Consider the following 23411-nt stretch of genomic DNA (forward strand, 5'->3'; position numbering starts at 1 on the left):
GCAGGGGAAACAATTCAAAATGTTGCATACTTGGTGCTGTTAAGTAAAATAAACAAAATCACGGGGCTAATATACTTGGAGATAACCTACTTGCCCCCAGCTTTACTCAAGGTCACCACCGGACATCACAGCTTGGAGAACTGATTAAAGGAGTGATCACAATTATCAATATAATCACACATGCAATTAAAAAAAAACCCAAAACAAAGCCTAGGATTTCTCCTCTTTCTGGTGAATAATTCAGCTAGGATTCAAAAAAGTTCATGCACTTATACAAGAGCAATAAAAAAAATTAAATATTTATTTTGAATAACAAGCTTAAGTTCAAGCTGCATTGTTGGCAATGTCGGTTTTAAACACAGATCACAAAAGCGTGCAGAAAATTGTATTTGAGCAAAGAACAAAATAATACTAAGAATTATACTAAACAGCTGCTGATTTTTAAAGAAACAAAAAAGGCTTGTAATCACTATACAAAATATAAAATGTATTAAACACTACCATCCACAGAACAGAGGTTTAGTTTGATTATATTTAAAAATTATTTGTGTAGTTATTTATATAGTGAATTGTAAATGAATATTATACAGTAACCTCCTTTTGGTCTGCAAAACCTTTGTTGCACTATAGCACATCCAATCATGTTAAAAAAAAAAAAAAGATTTATTTGTCCTTACTATCAATAAAGAAAACAATCATTGATAATACAGTAAATATTGTCAGGTCTACAAATAATGAAATTCAAAATGACTCCTTCGACTCTGAAGCGCTTTCCATGCAAAAAGTCAGCACTTGCTGTTTAAACTGAGTGCACTACCAAGCAATGTCCAGGGCCGTAGATGCTCTTGGTAAGACTAAACCTTACAAAAAAAAATTTAAAAATAAAATAAAATAAAAAAATCAAAGATTGAATGCAATCATGCAACCTCTTACTACTGGGAAACCCACTGTGTCACTTGTCAATTTATTGCCTTTCTGGAATATCACTCAAGGCATCAAAATTAGACTCATGATAAATATACACATAATGAAAGGACACAAACTGCTATTCGACACTACTACTGGTAATGTCTGTGCTACGTGAAAGCACCTTTAAAAAGAGCCTATGCGGCAAGAGATAAGTGTCTAAAGATTCAAAATGAATCAACAGTATTGGATAACAATATAATTCTCAACTCAGAAGCTGCCTCAAGATTAGGTGCATCTTCAGTTAATGTAACAGGAAAAAAAGGCAATGGATTTTATTTTATTATTTGTATCCACTCATAAACTGACCTAAGGCCACCAGATGTGCAGACACAACAAGTTTTCTTTTCTTTTTACAGTTCTTTAAATTGTAGGATGATAAAGGAATAGATCTATTCAAAAACAAACAGCTATTTCATCTCTATTAAGAGGTGGCACCGGGCGTGGGGTTGACGTTCTGAGTGGCCACCTGTGGTGCCACTTCAATGATCCGGGGTTTGTCTATAATCCTGGCCGTGCGGTTGCCCTTCTCTACAATGCCAATAATCCACGCCTGGTGGCCTTCGCCGTATTTCGGGGACTTGATCTCGGCGCAGAAACGCGCTGCCTGTTCTCGTGGCAAGCAGATGAGGAGGCCTCCTGCAAAGAAAGAGAGCAGAGCATCAAAACATCTGACTGCAAAGCATTTCAGCCTGGGTCTGCCAGATCCCTACTTAGACAAGCACTTGGTGACTTCAGTGGAGTCTGGTGAACTTCAAGACTCCAAGAAAAGACACAGTGGAAGTCCAAGCTCTTGCTCCACAGCAAGATGTTTGTGCCTGAATGCAGTGTTTAGTTTCATATAAATGAAGCCAGATACACACAAAAGATGTTGGCAAAAGGACGTGGTACTGATGCCAACAAATGACATACTGAAACAACAGCAGCATTGTAACCTTCCTCGGAGGACTGCAGAGTGCCTCTACACAGAAACATTTTGGATAAAGGTCATATGCAGATACCTGTAACCACATATTGGTGGCAGCTGATTCTGTGAGTAATCCCATTGCCTGCAATGAAATCATTCATCAAAGCAGGGACCACTGCCCTGCTGAGAATGCAAGAGGCAGAACATGAAACACAGGCTTGATCCAGTGCTCCCTGTGACAGTCCTTGTGACCCCTTTGTTTGACAATTTTCTAACCTTTTCAGCCTTTCCTGTAAGCTCTTTTTCTCAGACACAGTTGAAAATTTTTCATTTACTAATGAACTCTTTCAGAAGCAGCACAGTAATCAGTAAGCAAGCTCACCATTCCACAATTAAATCTAAAAGCACTTCCATTCTTAGAATCCCAAAGCACTGAAAAACATGGCAAGTGAATAGAAAATGTTTGGAGAACACAGGGAGAGAGTAGATTCACACACACTGAAATCTAAACACATGCTGAGCCTCACTTACTCTTAAAGAATAATTTGACCCAAAGCCTTCACAGACAACTCCTCAGCACCCTGGGCACCTTGATACTTGCTTTTCCAAGCACACAGTCTCCTCGGTGGTACCTAAACACACTTTTCAATTAGGGCCATGAGGAAGAAGCAGCTACTAAACATGAGGAGTTAATTATAAGGGTAAATGGAAGTGTGAATTTTTTTTAGATTCTGTATGAAGTACGCCCACCAGAAAACACCTACATCTCTGACATTTCAAAATAACATCCAGGTATTTCCATCAAACACAACAACAAAAAACCCCTAAGCTTGAATGACAGCACCTATAACTACTCCAGATGTAACAGACCAATCAATTGCAAAGGAATTATGTGACATTCCCATGGAAGACTCTAAATTCAACTGAAGATAAACTTATGCCATGGTGAAAGCAAGTCAGGGGAGAGGTGTGCAAGTGGTAGTGTAGAGAAGGTGCTAACTAGCCAGAAGGGACGTGTGCAAGTATAGTTAAAAAGGAAACAAGAAAGAGCAGAAGAATAATCTTCACTCAGTTTTTTTTCACACACACTCTCTTCTTGTAATTTTGTATCACTTGTGTACATAACCTATTATCATTCTCCGGCAAGATCAAAAACATGTACAAAATCCCAGTTTCCAGTGGGGGGAAAAAAAAAAAAAAAAAAAATCACTTCCCACCTGCTGGCTATATCCTACAGTCTGATCAATAGTGCTTAAAAAGACTGTGGGCTACTCTCAACCAGCAGTAGGCTTCCTGCATGCAGAAATTATAGTTACTTCTCTGCTAGACTGACCAGTCTCTTTAACACTTTGGGTAAGTCCTAAAGATTCTCCACTATGTTTTTTAGGCTAGTCTGTGTTCCTGGCATTCCCAGCTGCTCTGCTTTTTGGGGATTGAAAGGATGCAGATATTTGGTGGCTGTCCTGGCTTATCTTTGTAAGAACAAAAGGGATTTTTTTTTTTTTTTGCTAAGAGGCTTTGAACGTTGCTGGTTTTAACAAGCAGTATTTCACGCAGGGAAGTGGACACAGAACACTTCAAAAGCAGGCCAGACAAAGCTCTGTAATTAAGAGCAGAGATACAAATAGTTCATGAATCAAAACCAAGTCCTTCCTCCTGCTAATGGCTTTCTCTGCAATGACTTATAACAGGATGACATCACTAGCCTTGCCTCTTGTCAGGCACTGACTGACACAGCCCTTCTTTTCCACCCATCTGCCTATTTCCACCAAATCTCCACAAACACCAAGTTGCTGAGATACCTCTACTATACTAGAAGTCATCTGACACCATTCAAAAGTTATAAGGACTGAAAAATACACACATGTATGAATGTCCCTAACAGAGTAACTCTGTGACTTATCTCTGCAAGTAGCACTCTAATAAACAATTAATTCCTTTGAAACCTAATGCCTAACTGCAACTTTACCATTACCAAAGAGTTCCCTAAAAGAGAGCGCAGAATCATATGAAAGTGCAATTTTTGGAAACTACACCATTAGCAGGAGTGCATGAAGGATGGAACAGATGACATAATAGATCTTTTCAACACTGACTTTTGTCAACAGGTGCCTAGCAAATGCACACAGGGGGAAAAAAAAAAAACCCACAAGAACCTTAAAATCCATTCAAATACTTTTCCAGTGAATTTCTTATTGCCTGCCCACTCTGCTGAAAAACATCTGCTCCCAGATGAAGAAGCTCCAGACAGAGCGTGTCTACAAGTTTAAGCCAATAGAGAAGGAGTGTCTGTGTTAAGAGTAAGCACAGCCCTGAGCAGCCCCAACAGGCCTCCTCACAGCTGGAGATCAGGCAGAGCAAGGCAGGCCCTGGCCTTCAACATAAATCAAGCCCAGGACAGGAGGTGTGCAAACAGCCTGGTCTGAATGCTAACGAGCCATGCCAGCACAGCCTGCCCCAGCTCACACTGCTGACACACACCAGGCCCTGCAGTGCAAGCCCAAAGCCTGTCTGTGGTTATTCAGCTTCCAGAGCCTGGCCAGTCAGTGGGTCCACTGACTACTCTACAGATCTTTTGGGTATCTGGCAGACATTGCCCTCTGACAAATCCCTGTGGCCACCTCTAATGCGAGAAACAATGCTGTGATCAAATCAGACAGACATGTTTTCAGGCACCCACAGCTCACCACCAACTACATCTGTCTCGCTGTTTTTCCCATCATCATCCATCTCTGCCCAACACAAGCTGCTCGGCATTTCAAAGAGACCTCTTGCTCTCAGTCCCAAAAGAGATTCTAATGTCAAGCATTTCCCACTTCCCACCAGTGCATCCATCTGCACCGTTTTACATTCCTGCAGTGTAAAGACAGAATTGGGTATCCCCAGGGTGCAGGATGGGCAGCTCTGAAGACATAAGCACTCAGTTTGCAGCTAAACCATTCCCACACCAACTGCTATCCAACCTCTGCTACAGCCACTCACCTGGAAGAGCACCTTGCAGTTCCAGCTCTGTGTCATGCTATTTTTTGGGCTCTTTCCAAATGATAAATGCTACTAGCATGCACTCTGGTTGTGTGGGCTCCTGTAAGAATCTGACTGGTGCTACCAACCTTATCAACACAGTGTACCATGCTGCCACCAGATATTTCTGCTCCCTTCTGACTGATTCTGGATTTGGAAAGGGTTCACATCCCATATCCTGTTACACATCATCTGAGCCACGCAGTCTCTGTAGGACAGAGTGTCTGCTCAAGCACAGATGGCTAAGGAACAACTCAGCAGATCAGGCTAAGTTACGTATTCACTAGGGGAAAAGTTTATGGCTCTCACTGTGATGCTTTTTTCCAGATCTTCAGACTGTTTTGCTTCAAGGGGGCCCCTCTGATGTGAACTGCAGAGAACTTGGATAATACTTCTGGAGAGCCAGAAAATGGTGGAGAAATGAGATAAGAGAAAAAGACAGATTTATTGCTACATCTTCTCTATTTCCCAAAGAGAAAGAAAAGTCAGACTAAATTAGAAAAAACAAAATTGAACAGAAGATTCAAGGGGAACGTCAAGTAAAAAGACTTCCAGGAGAAGACAGTGGTCATGCTCATCAGAGAAGAGCCTACTCTTAATAAGGCAACTTAAAAACCATCAGAAGTTCTCATCATCTGATGACTCTGTGTTTGTCCATAGCCAGGTTTTCAGTACAGTCTGTTGTACTCACTGTCACCGTAAGTAGCAGCTTTATTGAACAGGGAACTCAAATAATAAATGGATCAGAGAGCAACATTAATTTTTTTGCTGCTAGTCACAGTCTCTTAAAGGTTAGATTTCATAAAAATGAGGGGGAAAAAAGCTGTGCGCTTCATTATTGGATGTCTATATGCTGTGGACAGAGAAGGCCTCAGTTGTAGACACTGGCCCACCCAACACTAAATTTTATAGTAACAAACCAAATACCATCCTTTGTCAGGCAAAACTACTGCCAATTGCTTTGCTTTTGAGAAAGCTGTGCCAGTTGTGGAATTTTCAGATATTCACTGTTCTGGAGTTAACAGAGAAAAATAGGTTTCGAAAGAATTCAGAATCATTACTAACTGCAAACTGGAGGGTTGCAGGGTTTCTGCAATAGTGTTCCATAAGGGAGCAGAAGGCATTCAGGAGAGCATGGTGGTTTGGAAGTCAGGCTGAAGGAGTCAGCTGTGAACAGCTGTGTGGCTGCTGCTCATTAGCCTGGCCAGGTGCCAAACCAGCTGCGACTCTGAACGCACAGCACGCGATTTGTACATTGAAATGGCATTCTGAGGTGCAGGTGTAGGGAAGGAAGAGGGTGGCCCAGCTGTCACCTACCTGAAGTCTCTGGACAAGTCCCATGCATGAGGCCAAACATGTTGCCACAGGCCTTACTGACAGCAGCCATCTTAGCCAGGACGGGGAGGTTGTGGATAACAAAGGACACCTCGTTTCGCTGCTGCTTGGCAAGGTTTTGTGCATGCCCCAGGATCCCAAATCCTGTGATGTCTGTAGCTGCATGTGCATTGAAAGTGTGCATGAGTCCAGCAGCTACAAGAGAGGGAGGGGGAAATAAACCACCAAATCAGAAAATACCAAAATATCAGGAAAAGGCTTTAACAATATTGTGCACAGTTTGAAAAGAGCTGCATACCCTTAATGCAAACCATGTTGGGTTAATCAATAAAATAAATAAAATCATGCTTGAAGAGAACTGGAATTCACCAATAGCGCATGTAACAGTTAAAAAATTGAACTTGTATTTAAGATATTAAATCATGCTGAAAATCCGTCATGGAAGTTGCATTTATGAGCATGGTCTATTAAGCATGTGCTATTCATTTATATTGGCAGTCTAAGAAATAAGGGTCTGCTTCAGATCCAAACTTCTCAAAGCTGAGGGCCAGGGAGGTTCTGAGCTCAGCTTTACTTCACTAAAGGCAGGGACCAGACGCAGCTCAGTCTTCTCACACCTCTTCCCCTGCCATTTTCCAGTGGTGACATCAGAACTTGACATCTGGACACTCAAAGTTTAAGAGCTGTAGAAAAAAGCCTGCAGCTGTGGGGGAAGGGCCCCAGCCTCCCCACCTATACATTCATGAAATTCCTACACCTTTGCTGCTCCTGGGTGGGAAAAGGGCACCTCTGCATGCAGGACAATAGCACCAGTTAAGAGTATTTAAGTGTTGTTAAAGGTGTCTGACAAGAGTAGATAAAAACAAAACCAAGAATCCTTTGCCTTTCTTTGGTGCTTCCCAATACACAAGCAGGACCCAGTTCTTTTCCACAAGACAATGCTGGTCATTTATCTTTCCTGGAAGGCTTTGTCAAAGAATGAAAAACCAGGGAGATGACATAAGAAGTGAAAACTAAATAAATGGGAAAAGAGGTATTTAACTATCCGTGTTCCTTCAACTGAGAAGTAAGTAAGGAAACACTTAATTCAATTCTCCACTCTGCCAAAGATATTTTGAACAAAGAAGAGAAATCCTGGATTAAAATTTCTAGGAGAAAAGCAAAACCTTTCCTCTACCAAAATTAAAAGGAAAAAAATTAAAACAAAAAACCTCCTTCAAGAACAGGAAAAAGACAAACAGAAAAGCAAGCATATTCTACATACATATTCTACACTTTGGGAAGCACAGTACATGACTGAATTAAAAGAACGTAAATTTTTTTTTTAAAAATCAAAATTTAAACTGAAGCTGACATAAATTTAGAGCTTTACCTTTTTAAATTCTATTTCAAATTCTTTTAACCTTATCACAGTCAGGCCTTCTCTATGTACAGATATAAGGAACAAATCCAATATATTTCCCTTTAAAACATCCTCTAACTCACTGGGATGTTACTTGCAGCACTCACATGAGTCATAATCATATCCAGCAGCTCTGTGTTTTTGCTGTATAATTACAAGAGAGTGTTTGATTTTAATTTGCTTGCTACACAAACACTGAACACCAGAAAGATGGGGCAGAATGAAAGGGACAAAGTGGCTGTGTCACAATTCCCCAGGGCAGTGAAATGAAATTGAGTATGGAATTGAAAAAATCCACAATTCTTCCCCTCCAACACACATATCTCTTCTTACCTGTTCTGTTCAGCCGTGCCATATTCATCATTGCTTCCTGGTATGCTAGTTCTACATCCTCCTGCGTTACCACGAGTTTGATTTTATTCCACTTTTCAGGCTAATAGATGAAACAAAGATGTTTCTTTTAGAATTTCAGCTGTGTATTTTAAAGAACACCCTGACCACTTAACAAAAAAAATCCTTAATCCATAATGTACTTTTTTTTAAACTCAGTTAAAGAAGGGCAAAATGTTCCACAGTCAAAGGTGTGTGCCTTAGTCTGCTTTACCCCAGCAAAATTAATTTAAAGATCTATTAGGCACTAAGCACTTCAAATCCTGCTTTCAGCAGCTGAGTGGAGTGGAATAAACTATCCCACAGCAAAGAACTCCTTCAAGTCAACTCTCTGGACTGAACTCCAACAGCCAAATGAAAAGAATTTTGTTTCTGATGTTGAGATTTGTGATTTCGGGCTTCTTGTGTTTTTAAAATATTCTTGATTTTACACCTGGACACTTTGATCAGGAAGGACCACTGATATCCACCAGTCCTGGTCAGAGGAATGTATGCCAAGGCAGGATATAATCACTCTAGGATTAAGGCAGTTTCATAAGCCTCCTTTACAGTTCAATACCAGTATCTTCCACGCATTCTCCAGTGTCTGGTATGGACTCATCTCTTCATCACATTCCCCTAAATGCTCTTCGTCCCAGAAGGGTTTTACAACAATTTACGAAACAGTACCTTTATAAGGGTAATTGTTTCATTTAAAGCTGAAGTGATTCCAGATCAAGAATGAAACAAAGCAACTATTTTGTTGTTAAGAGCTACACTACAAACTGATTAAACTTTTTTTTCCCCCGCAATGAAAATAAAATTACAAAGAACTGAAAGTCAGCAAACATAGGATTTTTGAAGTCACAATGCCTACATTGCCATTCCACAGAGTAAATGTATAGAAAAACTTCTTACTAAACTAGAAGTGTAAGAACTACTAAGAAATGGTACATGATGCTGCACTGGGGAACGATCTTGTCTTAACAAATGAGTGCTGACTTCAAGGGATGTAAGAGAGAATCCAGAAATGGCAAAAGGGGGAAATAGTGGTCAGCCAAAATAAATAAATTGTTAAAGAGCAAGGAACGATGGCAGTGGGACCAGAGTTTCTGAAATTAGGTTGACCTAGATCTACCAACATTTTTGTTTACACAAATAAGAGACCGAGTCAAAAAATAAGATGTGGCTGTTATAGAGGTGACAGAATAGTGATAATTCTTACTTTGGGAATGACTGAAAAAAAACCTGAGCAGTCAGTCTGCCTTAGATTTCTAAAACAGTTCTGAGGCTGATCACAGGATGGAAACTGGGATGGATCATCCCCAGACGATGGAAATGGAAATCTAAAATGATGTGGAAGCAGAACTCAAGGCTGAGCGTAAAAGAGACAGAAACACAGGCAAGATATGAATTAAGGCAAATTCCTCTCCCCAGCCATCAGATACTGGGGTTAGTCAACAGGGAATTAAGACAGAAAAGTTTGCAAAAAGTCCCAAACAGGTTTTAAAAGGAAGCATACATTTCCAAATGGGAAGGGTCTGTAGACCACAGCAAGGGCTAGAAAACCCTCTCTGAAGGGGCACATCACAGCATGCCTTTAAGCTTACATCTCTCTACATTCCAGCTTTCCTTTCTTGCCTATGCATAAACTTGTTATACTATACCTTCTCCCAAACACTTTTTAATACAAAGTCCAATTCCTCATCAAAATTTGATTTACAGATAGATTTGTGATGGGTAATTCTCGTTTCACTTTCCCTACTCTTTCTCAAAACAAAGCTAAAGAAAAGGTAGCACATCTACTCAGAAATTTTCCTACCACAATCAAAGACATATTCTGTTTACACATAATAGCAGTATTGATTTCCTGGCTGTCCTCATTTTTCAGACAAGAAAGTGTTTCTGTTTGACAGTCAAGGAAATTAGTAGTATTTGAAATACGTGGAAATTCAGAACAGCCTTAATTTGCAAGCCTCCTTGTCAGTACACGATATGTTAAGAAATAAGATTATGTCCAGAAAACATACTATGGAACTGGGGTCTTGTTGTTTCACTTCATTTTCATATCAAGATTATCTGAGGCCCTGATCCTTACATCTGTGGAAAACACAGGCTTCTGAAGAGGTCAAAATTGCTAGGCCAGACCCTATGAAGAACAAGAAAAATATTTTTCTCTTGTTGCTCACACTTCAGACTCCAGTGAAGGTTTATGCTGGTTCTCTCCCACTTTGCTAACACTAGTTGTGAAATTAGAATTCATCTGACAATGCAGTGGCCAACAGCCAAACCAAAGTAGATTCCAGCTCACTCCTCTGCCAGTCTATTGGCTCAGTAGTCCCAAAAGTAGAAAAGATGCATCTTTTTAGAGTGTAAACTGAGCAGTTATAATTCGGAAGACACAGTACTGGGAGCCAGACAACATAAGCAGATGCCAATTTTGCAGTCACTTTTCAGTTCAGTAGTTACATTTTTGCCTGAAGTAACAGATGGAAGTATGTCTACATCCATAATGCTGCTAGAAATATTCTCACTGAATGCACAGGGCAATACATGTGCAATGCAGATATACTTCCACGTACACAAGCAGAAAGCTCAAGAACACAGAGATTTTTCTTGGCCTAACTGCCATCAATAAGTGTTGCCAACTACTTTGGCAGGTGGAGTAGGGCATAATTTTGCCCAGAGTGATAGGCTGTTGTTCTGTTAGTAAACAATTTTGGTTATTACAGCAATACCTGAGAAATAACTAAGACTTGGGTGCAATTAGAGCTCACTAAGCACAAAATTGTAAACTATCTCGATTCCAGGAGTTTTGCACACAAGCAGGGAAGGCTGGGACATGAAGGAGGAGAGAGAAGTGACAGATCACTCCCATCTGAGCTGAACTTCATCACATTGAGGGAATGAGGAAGGTCACCTTTAACTCATACCCCTCTTCCCTATTTCTTTTTTTGTAGTGTACTCACAATATCTAGCCACTGGTGGACAGCCACAGCCACTTGTGTTCCCAAGGGTTTAGTTAATACAAGCACATCTCCTGGCACTGCATTGTCTGGCCTGGAAACAAAGAATTCATACATTAATTACATAGCAAGATTCAAACACATTACTAGGAATACATGCTGATAATTACATTTTCACAGACCCACGTATCTTATTGCACAGTTAAAAAATGGACTAATTGCAGAATTACCCTTTGGGATTCATTGCCATGCAATATTATTGAGTAAAATGCTGCAAACTTGTTTAAAAAGCACTAATCCTTGGAAAAAAACAATGCTTGCAGTCAGACACATGACAAATTACATCTCCTTCAATTTGTTTGAGACATAAGAGAGGATAAGGGGAAAAAATTGACCTTTTTTATCAAGGGCATAAGATATCCAGCATTAGGATCATGCACAAGTTCATTTGTATAGAGTAACATCCCACAGTGGGACATTCAGAATTTGCTAGTGTTAAACAGACAGAATGCAGTAAAGACAGCAGTTCTGTAGTTCTCTACAGCCATTAACAGGATAATTGGGACATGGTTTAGAAATGTATGTATAAGTGTGACAGAAATTTATGCTCAAAACAGTCTCCACTACCTTTAAAGATTAGTAGCTTAATTTTCCTGTCAAAAGGAGAATAGGATCAAAAAGTACTGGGGGGGTGGGGAGAAGTAAAAGGACATCCTGTTTAAAAAAAAGCAAATATGTACAAAGAGATGTGGCATCTGTGGAGTGCTAAGGACAAACACAAGCAAGAGAAGGTACTGCTTTATTCATCAGGAGACACACCACAAGATCACAACACAGTGCTTAAAGGATTTTAGTGCATCCCTTCAGACCAGCGCCTTTGATTGTTTAATGATTTAACTTACATTATAAATTCATTAGGCTGACAGACTGTCGTGGCCACTCCTCCTAAAACAATCCAGGGATTTAACACTGTTTGGCCACCAGTAACAGATGTTCCTGCCTCTTCTGCTGCGTCTTTGAAACCCTGGATAATTAGAGGCATCACTTTGTCTCTTTCCTAGAGATCAAAACAGAAGTCAGAGTTCCATACACAGCAGTGCTACTCATTGCAAGATTGGTCCAGGGCTTTAACTACTCCAACCAAATGCCCTCATGGCACATAGTTCATGACAGAAAAGCAACCCTTAGGAAGAGTTTGGCCTCCTGAAAACTGCATGTTGTCCCACAGCGTTAAGGTTTTACAGCTCTGTGTAGAAGAGGTGCAAAGACACTCTTACACTGAAGAAACATTTTTAAGAAGGTCATATAAGAGTAATCAGAGTTCTGGAAATGCAGAACAACTATCCTGCTGCTGTAATCAGGTATAGCCACAGCAGTGCAGTGCTAAAAGGCAACGTTTAATCAAGATGCATTTGGGCTCCATTAACCATCAAAGTTTCAACTTACATCCTTCTAAGAATAAATATCCCTTTTTGCTACAGCAAAACAAACATACATGCTGGTCACTTCCACAAAAAAAGAAAAAAAGAAAAGAAAGAAAAGAAGTAATAAAAATAAATATAAAAATAATTAAAATAAAGTAAACCCAACCCATAATTATCTATCCAGATTGATACATGAATTGGCAATCAAATGCTGGCCTTTGATAAAAGGAGGGCCCCATTTTGGTGGGCATGAAGGCAGCAGAATGCCACAGAAAACTGAACTTTAGCACATGACCTCAGAATGTTTATGAGGTAAGATCCATACTATGAACTGAGCCTTTCAAAAAAACCATCTCTTCTTTAAAAGGCTTCAAACTTCAAGGAGACAATACGCTAAAGATTAATACATTCTGAGCACATTTAGCTGTTTGAGTCTTCAAGTTAAACTGCCAAAAATCTTACCCTATCTGTCATTTTATTGCTGATTCCAAGGAGCATCAACATGTTGTCGCATTCTGTGACCCCCATGGCATAAAGGTCACTTAGGACATTGGCACATGCTATCCGTCCCTGAAAAACAAAGACAAGAAAAAAAACTGCAGGACTGTTGGTGAATGTTTAAACACTTTCCACAGCTTCCAGTATGAGTCTGCAGTCTGACACAGCTTCTTACTCCACAGCATTAAGAAACCCAGCCAGAGATGTGGTATGATCCATATGTGCTATGTGCCCACCTAGAAGTGCAGGTATCTTTCCTCTCACAGGAATGGAGAGAATTCATCCCAGCTGTCTTGGTCAACACATTCACTGACTCCATAGGAATCCCAGAGTTCAGACTGGATGCCCAATCTGAGAGGCTGATGTTAAGATCAACAGTCTATCTTTGATAACAAGCTCAGTTTACTTAATGTGTTTTGTTCCTATTAACTTCATTCCAGCACAAAACTGTACATACATCCTGATGAAGATGACCATAGTATGGAATTCACAAATGCTAGGGAGCTAATCCAAAAAGCACATATTGCTGTAAGTTTTCTACATCAGAATACGCAGGAGACTGGTCCTTGATGAGAAAGACGTTCCCTGCACCACTTGAGGCCATACCTGCACTCCTCAGTTTTTAGGAGAACTCCTCTTCCTGGAGGGTACAGCTGTGCTACCAGCACACAGCCACACTGGGGTGCTTCCTCTGCTGCCTGGGAGTGACAGCATGTGCAGGGAATGAAGGAGCTCAGGGCTCCCAGGAACGGGCTTTGCCATCACTAAGGGAAGCTGTCTGCCCCCACCACTCACACAGTGAGAGAGATGTGTCGATCTGTCACTTTTCCGATGCCAAGATCAGGCTGAATTTTGCTACAGCACAAACAATTTTACTGACCGGTGTGTGTGTCAGTATCTCCACTAACACAAACTTCTACAAGAGAGAAGACTGTCTACCTGCTGAAGATTCCTCTAAGAAGTCAGGAAGCTGACAGGATTGAAAAGGAATCACTTGCATCACATGAGGTTAGTTACTCTAATTTTACTAAATTGATGTATCTGAGTCAGGGTTTCTGAGGTATGGACCCAGCACAGATGAGACATCAAGTTTCCTGATGAAGATGCAGACTTCCTCACACAGGGTGTGCCTTAAGGGACAGCTAGTTATTTTAAAATATAGGACAAATTCTGTTCTGTTACTCCGGAAGACTCCATGCATTCTATGAAAGTTGGTTTAGGTTTATAGCTGCAGAAGTGTAATCAACACATGGCTTTATGATTTTAAATCTGTGCTTTTCATAGTGTTCAAAGGCAACACCACCATGATAAAAGTAACAACATGCTTATTTAACACAGTTTGCAAAACAGGTAATATTTTGAGGCAGTTACTTCACTTGCTGATGACATGAAACAACATCTCCAAATCACAAATAAATATATATTACAGTTTTTCATAAATTCAAGAGCTTTTGGCGGCATGAGGGTAATCCCTGATATTGGGAACTGCAATGTGTTTTAATCATTTAAATCTTAAACTATTAAGAAAAGATAGAGTTGTGTACTGCACTATTTGATGGATATCGGCTGTTAGATTTCTATATGCCTGCCATTTCCTTTTTGTGGAAGGGAACTATCAAGCCATTCTCTGTTATCTTCAGTATTTACCAAGCAAACTTCTGGTTTATGCTCCGTTAGGAATGACAGATAGGTTTTTAAAACCATACTGACAACACCTCAGATAGTCAGAGGTCAATCTAACAGTGCTTTTGCCAACTGCCAAAACCACTATAGAAACAAATTCCGGGAAGTGCAATTCCCAAGTCTGAAAGAGCAGAGAGCAACACAGGGCTTGTGAACACCAACAAGCACAACAGGGCTCACAAACAGGGCTCAGCCTGGCCAGGTCCTACAGGTCACCTGCCTGCTTGCTTAGTGCCCCTGAAATACAAAGATCTGTGTGCAACACTAAGAACTATTTATAAGGGAAAAGGATGGAGAATCAGACACCCATCTCCAATTCTGGGAACAGGTTCTTCTTAAAACAGCAACAAAAAGGCTCCTGGATGGAAGGGGAAAGATGTCCTCTCTCAAATCTGCCAGTTCCCTGCTCCTGTACTCAAATAGGTGTCTCCAAAGTGCCTAACAGGGGCCAGCACCAGCCCTATTCCCAGTGGATTGATACTCATTATGAAATATATTTTCAATTGCTTGTAACTTTTCTAATAAACCATTTAAGATGAATAAATACTATGATTAGTATGAGTTTGACAGGTGTACATCCTAGAGATAATTTTGCACATGGACTGAGTGTTTTCAAGGACAACGTCAAAGTGAAGGAGAAATGGGGAAAGAAGGAAGAATGATTTTGCATATAACTGCAGAACTTAAGTTTTAAAATAGGCAGTACCAGAGTGAGAGAAAGCTGTTTTCTGAAGCAGAAATAGGAAGTTCAGCTGAGTCCACAAGCAGTTTTGCCTTCCTCAGCTGTTTCCTAATCCTTTCTGTCACAGCACCCAGCTTAGAGTTCATTTGCACTTTTGGCCTTCCCTCATTGCTTCCTCTCCTCCAATTAGGAAGAGAGATCAAGTAAGGAGCTGCAGGTAAACCCTGTGCACAGAGAAAGGAAGAGACTCTAGATCAGGGAACACGCACTCAAAACCAGACTAGAAGTGCCTGGGTAAGGAGACTGAGAGGAAGGGCAAGAAGGAAAATGTGCACTACACATCAGTGATAATGGTAACAGAGTAGCAGCAACAGGCATGGCTCAGGGGACACCTGGACTTAAACCAGGGAAAGAAGCAGTTTGAGAAGCAGAGCAGCAGCCTGTCTTGAGCACAGGAGGCCAGAGCACACCCCTTTATACAGCCTGGACACAAACTCAAAACCTTGAAGTCTCACAATTCCTCTGCTTGTAACAACCATCCATAAATCCCATGGCAAATTATATTTGACTGTCCTCTAACCAATGTTGGTCCACATAAATAAAAGGTAATATATACTGTCCTTTGGGATACTCTAGCCCTCGAGAGAGAGGTCTGAGCAGAGGGTCCAGCAGCAAAAATCCTGCTGGATCATCATTGTTGGCATCAGTAAGAAGGCTTGTGACAGAATCCCTGTTCTAAGTTAGCTCTTAGGAAGAAATACACATATGTAAACAGATTAAGAAGTGGCCAGCCACCAGATTAAAATAAATGCCTTCAAGAATGAAAAGTGAAGGACTTGAGAGTTAGAAAGCACCAAGGTTACAGCTGCTGGTGCATGTGGATCTCAGCATTGACTGTAACTATGATGCAACCACTGAAGTTGGACTAAGGCCAAATTTACATTCCACTCCTACCACAATGACCTAAACCTCATCTGGGCACAGGCCCATCTATCTACTCCTGTGGCATCTCAAACCCTTTTAATCTCTAAACAAAGCAACCCTCCCCCTTCGCCACAGCTTTTAACACTGTCCCTCAAGTTTTTGTTACAAGGTGAGAAAATAGTTTCTCAGATTATGAACTTGCACACAGATCTCCAAAACAGTTTTTTTTTCCACTGGTCCCTAACAAGTTCCCACATGATATTAAACCAACCCACTTGAATCCAATTTCTCAGGAGAGCTGAACAACTCCATACTCCAGAAGCCAGCCTGAGATTTTTGGCTTCTCAGTTTGCAGAGAGCTCTCCTGGAACAGAAATCACAGGAGCTAGGCTTACATATGTGCACAACACCTGGTCAAGCATGCTAAAAAAAAAAAAAAAAAAAAAAAGAGATGATCCCAATCTCAAGCTGTGTCCAAAACTTACCAGAAAGGTCTCACAGAGCAAACAAACTGACAGCAGCACATAAAACATTCAGCCACACCAACAGCAGTAAAAGCAATGGAATCACATCTAAATCACAGAAAACATGAATCTAGCACCTTTCATTTAACATTTTCTTATAGCTTTATTAAATTGTTTTTTAAAGCTTATTTGCTTCCCATGATCTGTTCAAGTCAATACTGACCACTGCCACACATGCAGGAATCTCTGCTGAGACAGACTAAATGAGACAGGAACACAGAAGGAACCAAAGGCAAAGTGCACACACTTTCCAACAAGTCATTTCAACGTCCATGTTCAAGCAGAGGCAGCACCACAGGAAAGCTGGTGTTCACAAGGCACTCTGAAATAGCCAGATGCTATTGCCAACTACTGACATTTACGTATTTCCAGTTCTAACATGTTACCTGGTTATTTTAGGACCTCAAAAAAGGCCAATTACAATGTGGTTCTGCTCATAAGTGGAGTTTACTCTCTGCTGCTTCACAGGCTGCTCTTTTTTCCCCTCCTTTTGGGCTCTTCAAACCAAATCCCACAGAATGAGAGATGAAGGGAAATCTGAATTAAAGGTGGCAGCTCTCCCAAATTACACCTATATAGAAAGGAGCACTGCAGCATTCCTGGCCAACATGGGAGATTCCAAGATGAAATTATGCCTTTCCCTCTTCATGTCTATTTAGGAAAAACTCTGAATGCAATTAATCACACAATTAGCACTGCACATTTAGAAAAAACAGTCAGAGTTGCTGTCAGTTTGGGGAGAAGCCCAAATCAGTAACAGACCCAGGAACTAAGTTTAGCCAACTTACCATCATATAAGGGTCATCCACAATAGGATAAATATAATCTGTTGTCTGGACTAGTGACAAACCTCCATGTCTTAATGGAATAACACAAGTGTCCATCCCAATTCCTGCAAAGACAGAAATCCATGAGTGAGGTAAGTAACTGTGCCCTTAATTATCTGTTGCTCTTAACAAGAGAGCTTATAAAAACATGACCGTGAAATACAGCTCACAACACTGCCTAAACAGACATGGCAAATTCCTTCCTCAGAGAAAGCACACAGCACAAGAGGAAAAAAGAAGCCAAGAATGAAAACTTGTGGCTGGAACAGAACATAAGTGCAAATGGCTGAAGGCAAGAACTAAACTACAATGTTCTTTATTCTTTTGTAGCAGCATAACAGCACATCAAGAACATCTGCGCTTTTACGTAACTACATTTAAAGTTAAGAGGAGCTAAGTACATTGATATTGTCAAAAGCAAATAGGTTTTCCTGTCACTCTTATCTCAACAAAAACACAGTGACAGTTGTGAAAGGACACAGTGTCTCATAATGGACATTCCATCACTTCAGAAGGAACAAGAATTCCTGAAGTAATAGCCCAGGCCCTTGGTGAAAGATGATTCACCCATTTGGAGCTTTTGCAACCAGTTAACCTTGCCTTGAGAGGCTGGAAGGTGGCAGATGACCTGATAGACACAGAACTCCTTGGAGAAAACCACAACTCTGAGCACAGACTTTTCTCTGACAGTGGATATTTCAAACAGAACAAGCAATATTAGAACCTCCCAGCATTTGCTGCAATGGAAGAGCCCACATCAAAGGGGCAGGTGACAAATCACAACATGCTGGCTGAGCCACACTCCCCTATGGATATCCTTGTGCCTTGCAGCAATGGCAGGAAGCTTACCTCCTTCCTGAGCTGGCAGAAAGCTGCCTGGAGTTACTTTGCATGCCCCACAGGGCATGACTCTTCAAAACAGCCCATTTTTAGGGAGCAGATGTCACATAGGAACCTTTCCCCATTTATTAATGGAACACACTACCCTAGCAAGTAGTTTGCCAGTGTCCTGTACAGGGATGGAGCAGGCTTCTGTCATCTGAGGTCTTACTGAGAGACAGAGGTCTGCCAGGCAGTCACTATATAGGTGGAGAAGATCTTGCCTTGGAAGAGAACACATGCTGACAAGCTCAAGAGCAGTAATTTAGGGTTGCTCAATCTCCAGAGAATCTCCCAAGCCACTATGCCTGATATCCAGTGCCTCCAGGGAAGGGCACATAAGCAGTTACAGAGCAGTGGCCCAGGTGCAGAAGCTGTTTTGCCCTCAGTTCACCTATTCATGCAATAATGCTGCAAGACTGACTTCACTTGTGCATTTTCCCACAATTTCAGCAAAAGCACTGCTTGACAGACAGGCCCAGGGGCTACAATGATGGTCCTTCTGAGGCTATGCTGATGTTCACCAAAACAGGTCTGAATAACAAGTGAATCTGTTCAGAGCCGTGACTGATTTCAGGTCTGGAACAGCTCCGAGAATAAACATCAGATTGGCAGCTTGTTACAGCCACAGTGAAGTCTGCTCTGGGTAACATCCCTTGCAGAACTAAAAGGGAGCAAACCTGAGCCTGCACTGGCAGCCTCCCACTTGATTGCATTTCAAAAGCATGGTGCCTATGCATAGGAGGCAAAGTTACCTGTCTACACCTTTAAAGCACAAAATATGAAAGGCAAATCACACCAAACTTATCCAAAGATACATTTGCTAAAGGGATACTCATCACAAAAGCATCTTTTAAAGAGACCTGAACTTTTCACCTTCTATTCCTAACAGATTTCCTGTTACATAGTATCACACATACTGATGGCATAAATCTACTTTTATACCTTTTCATATGGCTGTAGAAGATCTATTAGCAGTTCCATTATTGTTTAAAGCCTGTAAGTTTGTAAAAGGAAAAAAACATCTAAACCAAACTACTGCTGATTTTAGAAAACTGCCAAATTGAAATGCTGCTGTGAACAGCTTATTTAATTTAGAAAAATATATATAAATAGCAATTTGGGGATGAAAAAAGATGGAAGGGTCCCCCATCAGGGAATATTAAATTATAGTGCCAATCCAGCTTCACACACAATTGCTGCTTAGATATTTCATACAAAGATCCCCATTGTTTAAGCAAGAACATGGGCGCCTTACTAATCTCTCACTATATTCAATCTCTACCAGAATAATGGGCTGTAACCTGTTAGCCTGCTAACAGACAATTAGAAATGTTTAAATAATTTTAAATAAGGTTATTGGACAGTAAACTGATAATGAAATAACTTCAGAATAAATGCTCCATTGATATTCCTAAGTTGAGGGGAAAAAAATCATTCTGCACTGCAAAGAGATTGAATATGCAGGGTTGAGTAAATAGACAAACAGAATTAAAAGTGTCATTAAACACATTATCTACATTAATTTATCTATATCAATATTAGGTACAGTAGCTGGTATCAAAATACCTACGTTTGCCCTGCTCCCCATGTAGGTGGCTTGTGCAGGTTGTTTTCCCTTATTGCTTGCATCATTGTGCAAATATCAAAGAGAAAGTGAAGCTGGCAAGAACACAGAGGTCTTGGAAAGGCAGCCTTTCCCAGGCAGCTTCTACAGGTGAGCAAAAGAGTTAGAGTGGGGAACAATGAAAGGACTCAAAGGAATAATGACAATTGTGAAACAATTTGCTCCCAGTCAGCTGAAGCAAGGAAGTTCTCTCGCTCACTTTCTGTGACCCAGGAACAGAGGGGAGGGGAGGGAGAGGGGAAATTCACCTGGGAGTCATCTAATCGTGTAAAAGTCATTCATCCTTTGCATCAAATTCCAAATGCAAGGTATGAACACAAAAGTCTAGAAATTGACTGAGAAATTAACTGACAGGCTTTCAGTTTGCACAGTATCTACTGGGGAAAGGGAGGAGCAGACTACCACCTAAGCATGTGCCCATCACATTGGCCATTCCTGAGTGTTTTGCCTTTGGAGTTGAGTGCACTGCAGGATGTTAAATAATTAAACTAATATTCTTATTTTATGCCAACAAATGATAGCATGAGATTCATTCTTCAGCTTTCTGGATGCTGTGCACGCATTATACAACATACAATTTTCAAACTGGTTAAACAAACCACAAATGAGATTGCTCGCAAATGAGCAAACCAAGCAGAAGGACCATAAATGTCCAGAGCAGCAACTACTTACCCAACCTGGGCATAACTGCCCCCAAGAACTGTTCATCTTCCTGAAAATGGTTTTCTTGTAGAGATTCAAGCAGTTTCTGTAAGACATCCTGTGGCACTTTGCAGCCTGTGCCTTTCAGTTCAGTGAATCGGGTCAGACGGAAGCTCTTGTCCAGTTCATAACTCTCTGGGTTAAACGACTCCCGAACAGACATGGTTCTCTCCCACAGACTGCTGGCCTCTCCCACCCCAGAGTAACGGGATCAGTTTCTCTGCTGATCAGTCTTATTAAAAAATAAAAATAATAATTAAAAAAAAAATTGGGAACATTAGAAATTCCTAGGACCTGCAAGACAACATGTTTTCCACATGGAGCAAGTTATAAGAAAGAGAAAGCACTCAATGCTGTTGTTCACCTGTTAAGACAGGTGTGCACATCTCACACAACTCATTTCCCTACGACTTCAAAGGGATGACTCCTCATTCTACCTTCTGACATTTAAAACTATGACAGGTGAATCAGAGAATTAACTTCTTTTCCAGATATGCTGCATAAGGTTTTCATAAAAAAAAAAATTTAACACACTTACTGACCTCATTTAACACAGAGGTAATGAAAGAAATAATAGTTCCCAGAGCACAGAGGCCAATTTCCAAAAGGCAACCTGGACCCTGATCCTGCTGCATGCTCAGCAGAGACATCTGCTTGTATTCAGCCCAGTGTGGGGTCATAATTTTAGCCATTAACATATTAATCTCAAAAACAAGATGTTTTTCAAATAACGGCTCTGCTTCAGTCCTGAAGTAAGAAGCTGAAACTCCATAATACACCTGTTCTCCTCGGGGGAAAACACAGTCCTGGTGTTCTGTTAGTACAGGTAGCAGAAGAACAAAGAGGCTGACTGGTTCACCTAAAAGCATGCCAGTTTACCTTTTAGCACGTTCGCAGACATCAGAACGCTGAAAAGAAAAGTTCCTTGCCTCTTCAGCCCTTTTTTAGTCAACTAATGATACGGAGAATCAGAGAATTGCCCATTAAAATGGTAATGTAAAAAGACACTGATGCAGTTCATTTAATAAAATTCTTAACAATGCATGTCTAATTTTAGAACGTTTTTCCACTCTGACTCACATCCACTACAATCCAAAACTAATAAGAGGCCTAACTGAGACACCGACTTCTAAACAGGAACGGCTGTGATAAAATACAATTCAACTTTCTCAGAAAAGTTTTCAGGAATTACTAAAAGCAACCTGTCTAGTGGTAGCTTCTTAGAAAGCAAGGATCCTATGTAACAGCAACAAGAATAGAGTTCAGTGGCATCACTGGCAAAACCTGATACTGCTGGTCATGCCCTAATGAGGTTAAGCTGAAAAGAAGAATGCAAGTGACTGGTATTTGCCAAATTCAACTTTGCTAAATGAAGGAAAGAAGTAAATCTGCGGACTCTGCTGTATCTCCTCTACACAGCACTTATTAACAAGTACATCTGTTCCATAAACCTTTAAGTCAATTTATTGACTATAATTTGTAGGAACTGAAGTTTTAAGTTCCCTGAGAACTTCTGATGTGAAGCCCAACTCCACTGTGCTTTCCCTCCTTCTCTGGGAGGTGTGGCACTTATTTAAAACAAATCTTCCAAAGCCTAGGCTCGGGCATTAATCCAAACTCTAGTTACAAGAACGTGTCTTGGATGAGCAATGAATTCAGTTCCTAGCTGTTGTCTTCCAATGCAAGACACTAAGCACTTGCAATTAAAAGAAAGAAAAAAAGGGTCTGGAAAACAACCTGTCAACACAAATAGGAGACAAAAGCTTTTCACGGAGGGGGGGGATTTTTTTTCTTCATTCTTTTTAACACTTCCTTCTAATTAATTCCAGAAAATTATAAAAAGCAGCTTGCCCCACATGGGAAACTTCTTCCTTCATCTAACCAATAACTGCAACAAGCTTAGCACCCCCTGCCTACTTACACAGGGATGGATGCAGAGGCCACAGCCTACCAGGAACTTGTTGCAGCCTTGAGGACTGTAAGGACACAGTTCTACCGTTTTAAAACAAATCGTGAAACTAACAAGACGATTTCATTTAATGGAAAACAGCCACAGTGCAAGAACACAGTAACTTTTCTAATGAAGATCTGATTAAAGATGCATGCAGCTGTGTATTTTGCAGACTGCCACGGGAGCAACATTCCCCACAAGACTAAGTTTCGGTGACTTTGCTGGTCACAGCACCGAGTCTGGCAGAGTTCACGAAGACTTTGAACAATTCTCAGGCACAAGATGCGATTCTTAGGACTGTCCTGTGCAGAGCCTGCAGCTGGACTGATGGTCCATTTGAGTCCCTTCCTCTCACTCAGGACATTCTGCGATTCTGGCAATCCATGCAGCATGCGATGTGAGTGACAAACATCCCTCCCCAGCAGCAGCAAACACTCCCAACCCAGACGTTTCTTACTTTAAAAGAGCGGCATAATAAATATTAAAAGCTAAAGTTTAACCCTTGCCTTCCTAAACAGCAGAGAGAGGAGAGCACAGGATCAAGAAGGGGGGAGGGAGGGAGAACTGGAGCCAGGTACATACCCCAAACAAACCCCAGCGCACCCACCGCCAGCCCGGCCGCCCGAGACACGCGAGGCGAGGCGCTGCAGCCACCATCGATCCGGGCAATGCGGCGGGGAGCGCTGCGGGCAGACATGGCTCCGGGACACCTTAAATTTCCAGC

General features: G+C 41.0%; 1 protein-coding gene across 1 annotated transcript; it reads right to left on the reverse strand.

Annotated features, from left to right (window-relative positions):
- Positions 1–283: 283 nt before the first annotated feature.
- Positions 284–23410, reverse strand: SEPHS1 (selenophosphate synthetase 1). Its single transcript, XM_085082928.1, has 9 exons — positions 23270–23410; positions 20707–20968; positions 17490–17593; positions 12853–12960; positions 11869–12023; positions 10970–11060; positions 7965–8064; positions 6212–6424; positions 284–1605 (listed from the first exon to the last, which is right to left on the reverse strand). Exons 2-9 carry the CDS (start codon positions 20897–20899, stop codon positions 1391–1393), a joined length of 1179 nt encoding a protein of 392 aa, XP_084939054.1. The 5' UTR covers positions 20900–20968; positions 23270–23410; the 3' UTR covers positions 284–1390.
- Between the last annotated feature and the right edge of the window lies 1 nt (position 23411).

Source organism: Lichenostomus cassidix, chromosome 1Aa, assembly GCF_008360975.1.
Source record: "Lichenostomus cassidix isolate B80296 chromosome 1Aa, HeHo_3.0, whole genome shotgun sequence".
NCBI lineage: Eukaryota > Metazoa > Chordata > Aves > Passeriformes > Meliphagidae > Lichenostomus > Lichenostomus cassidix.